Raw genomic sequence first — 6,570 nt, forward strand, 5'->3', positions numbered from 1 at the left:
TCGCTGTCATTTTCATGAATGGACACTTTCTTGTATCTGAGGTAGGAAACATAGCCTTATATGGTGTTTTTGGGGTGGTAATTATGCTAATCTTCTCTCCTCGTGTACGAGCAGCTGGATAGAACAGGTGTAATTTACGCAGCTCATTTACACACTTTTCCTGAAGATAGAAGAGTTTGTTGAATCTGACGTGACATGTTCATACGAACCCTTCGTACGAACAAAAGTAAGAGAAATTTAGGATAAGAATACGAACATGTTCTTGCATGAGGCCCAGTGTTTATAATTCACTCCGACAACACTGCATTTTCCACAAGAAGAGAGTGCAAATTTAGATAAAATTGCTTGAATTTCATTGAAACTAGACTGTTTTTTACACTTTACTAAATTAAGTGGCATTATACCAGTGTTAGTGTTGTCACAAATGGAACAAAATGTTTAAAGTCCATTAAGATTGCATTTAAAGTTAATGTATTAAGCTAAGTTTTCTGTAAAGAAGTTTTTCAAGAAATAGCAAATGTCTTCTCAAGATGAAGCAATTCTTTAGTAAGACAAGGCTCTCTGAGACTAAACCTGATAAAAAATTAAAAATCATTGCCAGGAGGAACATGTTTTTTTATACAAATGCTATATTCTAGCTGAGTAAACATTAAAAAGGAAAGATGTGTGATATATTTTTTGTGCTAGTTGTCTTTTGTCTAAACACCAGTTTGTATTTGTCTTTCTGTTGTTGTTTTGGTCACAGCCTAAATTCATTTCAAAAGTTCAGTTGATGTTGCTCTTTGTTCCATTCTCAATAGGGATTTGGGAACCAAAGTGCTAAAATGCCCTTCATCAAAACATGTCTGCAAAAGTACCCATTTGTACTGTAATATTTGATCTCTGTTGTGAGTGTTCTGTTTAATTCTTTATAACTCCCATTTCATAAACTGTAATTCCGTCAACTTTGCTAAAAGCTCCCTTTATTTAATTTCATTTCCTTGCACGCCCTTGGGTGAAGCGCTGTTATCTAACACAGCCAAGCTGTTTAATCATCTCACTTTGTTTTCGACTTTGAATCGCAGACTAAGCTACTGACCCTTCACGCTCCAAGGGCACTAGAACACTTCAATGCTGCAAAGCGTAACAGTTTTTTTTTTTAGGGACAAAAGTTTTTGAAAGAAAAATGAATGGATTGCCTCACATTGAAAGCAAAATGACTCAGATTAAAAATGGATTGGTCTTCCAGCACCAAACCTTTATCTGTCTATCACACAGTGAGGTAAAGTGTAGTAGGTACTGTGTTTTAAATGATGAGGCTGAAAGCACAATTGAGGTTATTCAAAACACTTTGAGTAACCAAAGTAAACAGAAACTCCCACAAATGTCCGAGTTTCTAGGAATAAATTACATTTTGAATATGATAAAAAGGTAAACTAAAACTTGCAAAACACAAATAGATAACCACACATATCTGTTATCAGTTTAGGTAATTCAATGTTGTAATGACAATGTTAATAGCAACTAAATGACAATTGTATGAACCTGCAGTTTTAAGGTAGGATGTTCCTGGGCTGCAAAAGGCTCAAAATCATGGTTAAATTGTGAGAAAAAACTTTTTTTAGCTCAGTCTTAGTGTTTGCAATCAAATAAGCAATATGTCTGCATTATAAAAATGGCCAGTTGTGGAAAATCGTGGATATATATTTTTTTGTGGCATGGCTTACAAAAACTGCACTTTTGTCCATGTAAGTTATTTAATTTTCCCACCTCCGCCCACATTATACCCACCTTGGCTCACTTTGCTCCCACCTTGGCAGCCACCCCCACAGTTAAGACTCCATCTGCTGGAGTCCATTTTTGGAACGAAGAGTCAGATTCGGAGCAGTTTTTAAATAGATATTGTTCATCAGAAGCATGGTTAGACATGGACTTGGGTCTTGGTTGTTTTCTGTCAGAAGAGAGCTTTGACACGCGTGTCAACATGGAGCTGTAGCACTCTTGAAGCAGATTTGAGACAGTGGGTTACAGATTACTCTAACACTTTACTTTATTTGTTTCATTTGTAACACAAATGAACAAAGTACAAAAAATATGCAATCACAATAAAATCAAATAAAATGAAAGGCAGCAGAAGAAGAATAAATCTTATAATCTCTGCCCCTTTTTACACCCAAAATACGCTCAAAAGAAAAGTAAAAAAACAACAAAAATCAAAACAACTTAAAACACTTAAAATGAACTAAAAACTAAATTTAAAACACCAAGTCAAACAACAGTTAGCATGAAATGACTTATACATCTCCATATTTCTTCAGACAACTAGTTTTAATATTTCTCTTCAATATATACAGTACAAGGATCTGGCATTTAACACCCCTCTCAGGCCAGTGGAAAACATCTTTTTTGCAAGCTACACAAACACAGATCTGACAACTCTCTACTGGGAAGGGAGTGAGCATAATGTGCATGTGAATTTAATTGCGTAAATGAAGCTGAGTTGAATATAAGTAGTGATTTTGTTTATCTATTTGTGCTTGTGTGTGTGTGGGGGGGTCATTCATTACCTGGATGACTGTGGATCTCCATCCGAGTTTTTTTTTATATAAAAAACAGGAAAAAAAGGATGCATTTGAATTTAATTTGTAGAAGTTTAAGGATTTAATAACGTCTGAATTCTGTTATTCTTTTGGCTGCTCTTTTCTAAAGGGGGCATCACAGCGAACAAGCTAGCTTAAAATGTTGACAGTATTTCTACTCCGGATGCACTTGATGCAACCTGAGCTCAAACTGCAGCCTCAGGATTGCAAAAACAAAGCACTGACACGGAGCTACTGCAGCCTCTTTCTGAGAAAAGAAAAATGAATCCAAAGAAAACAACTTACCTAAACACCAACATGTTACTATTTATTGATAAAACCAATGAACTACTTATTTTAAAGGGGAAAAACACCTGGATATGCAGTACATTCATTTCTACACCAGTAAGGCAGACGAATCGATATCATAGAGAATCCAACGTGATCCTGACAAATCTTCTGCCTGTATAAAACTCAGAAACTACTGTGCTTTTGAAGCAAAAAACAACAACAAAAAGAACAGAGTAAGGTCTCAGCTCAAGTTCAGGTGTTAGCTGAAATGTGTGGCTAAAACTATTTATACTGCAAGTTGATGCTTGCAGCACCTATAGTATCTTCTCTGCCTCTTCTATAACAAGATTTTTTTTTAATGATTCTCAGGCTGGAATCCCCAACTCGGACCCTGACCCTGGAGGCTCCCAGAGGGGTGGAAATCAGTGCTGGAGTGGGAGACTTCACAGCTTCTTGTAGGAAAGACCTCCTTTTGCAGTCCTCAGACGGAGAGGTCAGTGTGTGCTTATATTTTCCGTTTATTTCTGGATGGGTTCCTGTGCAGCTGCCTGAGTCGGTTTCAGTGATTGTTGTATGGCTTTAATGTGAGAAAGCCATGCAGAGGAGGAGAAACTGACAATAATAGCAACGTTGATGTTGAAAATTAAAAAAAAGTGAGGTGTTTGTGTTATTGAATGTGTGAGCTTTAGACATTGCAGCACTCTATTGTAGAGGGCCAGCTTCATTAAAGTACCTTATTAGGCTAATGAGCGTTATCAATCCAAGCGACCTTGTCCTCTTTTCCTCCCCTCCTCCTCTCATCACTACTTTCTTGCTCTCTTCAATTTAGGAGAAGTGACTTCATTAAAGCTGGTTTGATGAGGTTCCCTGTCAGTTGTTGCTGCCACCGTGTGTGTGTGTGTGTATGTGAGTTTGTGTGTCATTGTTAGCCTGTTATTTCACTGTCAAGCTCTCTGCGTACAACCTGCCACATTCGGTAAGCACCAAAGCAGACTTTGCCATTATCCTTGTGCGTGTTTGTAAGAGTCTGCATGTATGTGTGTGTCAGGCTGCCATATTGCTTGTCCGCTGGAGCATAGTGTGTCATTAACTTGGTAATTAACAGAAGAATGACCCCCCCTCCGCACCCACCCTCCTCCTCTAGTTCCACTTACTGTCATTGTCACTCACACACACGTTGGATTTTGTCACAAACACACTCCCACTGCCATGTATGCACTGCTGCAGTGAAACAAAATTAAACCATTAAATAACCCATCCATCCATCCATCCATCCATCCATCCATCCATCCATCCATCCACTCAATTCTTATATAAATTGTTAAAAATGTGATAAATTAAGTAAACCATTCTGTGGCAAGATACAAATATGTTTCTACTAAACACATGTATCTGCTACAGTTACACAACCATTCAAAAGTTATCTACCACTTATATAAGACTAAGGGCCAAGTGTGCACCATCTGAAACTAAATCATTGACTACCAGTCACGGGGTTGCGGTACACATCACAGTATGTTTTTTTTTTTTTTCCCTGTTGGAGACAACGGTACGATATTAGCTGTTCGGCCACTGATCTGCTACAAATAGAGCGCCACATTTTTCGGTGTGCAGAGTCCTCCGTGCACAATGTTTGTTGCCTTTCCATCAATTAGGTTTTGGCCATTTGACTACTTTTACAAGTGAGAGTCATATACTGTAGATGGACATACTTTCTTACAGCCTCTGACTCCTCAAAACTATCCACGATGTTTTGATGCACAACAGTCAGCTTCTGGAAGCAAAATGATTGAAGCAAAATGCTGCCCTTGTTGTCTGAGCACTTTTCAGAATAAACTAATACACTCACAAACTTCTGACCAATCACATAATAATTGTGTATGGTGAGAGTGGCAAAATGTTTGTCAGTGGCTTGTGACAAGGGGTGGGCAACACGAAGCTGAGAGCAAAATGATGCAATTTTTGTCACACAACTATGGCAACGAGAGCAGATGTAGAGGACTTAAGTTGTACGGGCAGACTGTATCTCCATACCTCACTCTTCACAAGAATCAAAATATATTGGTTCTGTTCTTGGTGGATTACAGGAAAGGGGTAGGGGGTAAAAGTACACTTTAAACACATTTCTGTCCACGCAATGTATTTCCCTATGTGATGACGTAACTCTTTCAAATCGAACCGCTCTTTTGAACGGCTCAATGAAACAACCGGTGAAAGATCCAGATCCTGTCAAAGAGCCATTTATCTTGTCCCTAATGAGGACAAAATGATCAGAGTATTTTCAACTTCTGATCTGGAATCAATTTATTCATATTTGTTCTGGGTCACATTCATGAAACCTGGTGCAACCTGCCAATGAGCAATTAAAAATGTGTTCATATCTAAGGGTGGTTAGGTTCAGGTAGGATATGTGTGCATTTGCATGAAGAGCATCTCTCTGTGGTAACCCAGCAAACATTTACTGCCAGGTTTGAACACTGATACTTGGGGCTAGATAGATAGAATTAACAATGGCACATTGTATTTGGTCTGAATGGGATCTTAATCACCTCAAAGATACTAGATTCTAGGCTTATTCCCAGTGGGAAGAAGATGCAAGGTACAGCATCCTTAGGTGGCCAGATCACCTCAATTGGTCCTTTTCTTTGTGGAAAAGCAGCAACTCTCACCTCCTTAAAAATGACCAAGTTTCTCATCATTTCAAAAAGCCTGAGCCCAGCCATACTTCAAAAGAGACTCATTTTGAAGTCACGTAACTCTCTTGCCAGTATACTCAGTCTGGTTTTGTGTGTTTTAAAATTAGGAGTTGTTGCTGCCTTATTTTTAACTAAGACACTTGAGAGGTTTTCCTTTCAGTTGTAATAATTAACTTTTTTCAGTATCAGTATAAGTATTTTTTTGTTAGAATGTTAGAGATTATTTCCAACAAGTCACTTTATTCAACTTCAGAAAATTCTGGTTCTCTTAGTGGCAATTTTCCTGATGAATTGTTTGATATGTTGGAGAATTATTATTTCAAAGCATGCTTCTTAAACAATAGGAATCATTGCTTTTCTCACTCATCTGACTCCCCAGCTTCCCTCCTTCAAAGTCCTCCTCTCTGCTCTTCACTCGGTTTTATAGTGTTTTTTTTCCACGTCTTCTCATCTTTTTCCTCCTTCGCTCCTTGTCAGCCTTTCAGTCCTTCATCTCTCTATTACCCAGCTTTATCTAATTAACTTTCCAGTGCCAGGGTTATATATCACTGTAGCTTTCACTTCACCACGAGTGGGGAGGGGGTTTTTAATTTTTACCCTTTTTTTTCCTGTCCTTTCTTCTTTTCATTCTTTTCTTTCTTTCTCTCCATTTTCACGCTCTTTGTCTCCCTGGTCTTTGTTCATCCATTAACTGAATTTGTTACCGTCTCTCCCTTTTTGTCATTGTATATAAATAGATGGTCCTTTATTGATGGTGAACATTAGCATGAAGCACAGTGTAACAAGGGTTGTGATGTAGACCTTTAGCAGGGCTTGATAGCATGAAAGGCTGGAGAAAATTAAGGAATCATGATGCATTGCTTCTCAACCTTTGTGCTCTTTATTTCTTATCAGACGGAAGCAGAAAAATGCCTTGGTTTTGCTTTGTATAACATATGACTTAATAAATCCTAATAGTAGGGGCATGATTGGGATAAGTGAATGCACAGAAGACTCAAAGTACACACACACACATATATATATAT

At 38.0% G+C, this 6,570-nt stretch overlaps 1 protein-coding gene across 3 annotated transcripts in view; it reads left to right on the forward strand.

Annotated features, from left to right (window-relative positions):
- sgcz (sarcoglycan zeta) overlaps nucleotides 1-6,570 on the forward strand; it is a 539,914-nt gene that overhangs the window by 495,724 nt on the left and 37,620 nt on the right. For all 3 annotated transcript variants that reach the window (XM_014016646.1, XM_014016647.1, XM_014016645.1), the window contains one exon: nucleotides 3,219-3,342. In XM_014016646.1, coding sequence (XP_013872100.1) covers nucleotides 3,219-3,342 — 124 coding nt within the window. The remainder of the gene's footprint in view (nucleotides 1-3,218; nucleotides 3,343-6,570) is intronic.

This window comes from Austrofundulus limnaeus, unplaced genomic scaffold (genome assembly GCF_001266775.1).
Source record: "Austrofundulus limnaeus strain Quisiro unplaced genomic scaffold, Austrofundulus_limnaeus-1.0 Scaffold149, whole genome shotgun sequence".
Lineage (NCBI taxonomy): Eukaryota > Metazoa > Chordata > Actinopteri > Cyprinodontiformes > Rivulidae > Austrofundulus > Austrofundulus limnaeus.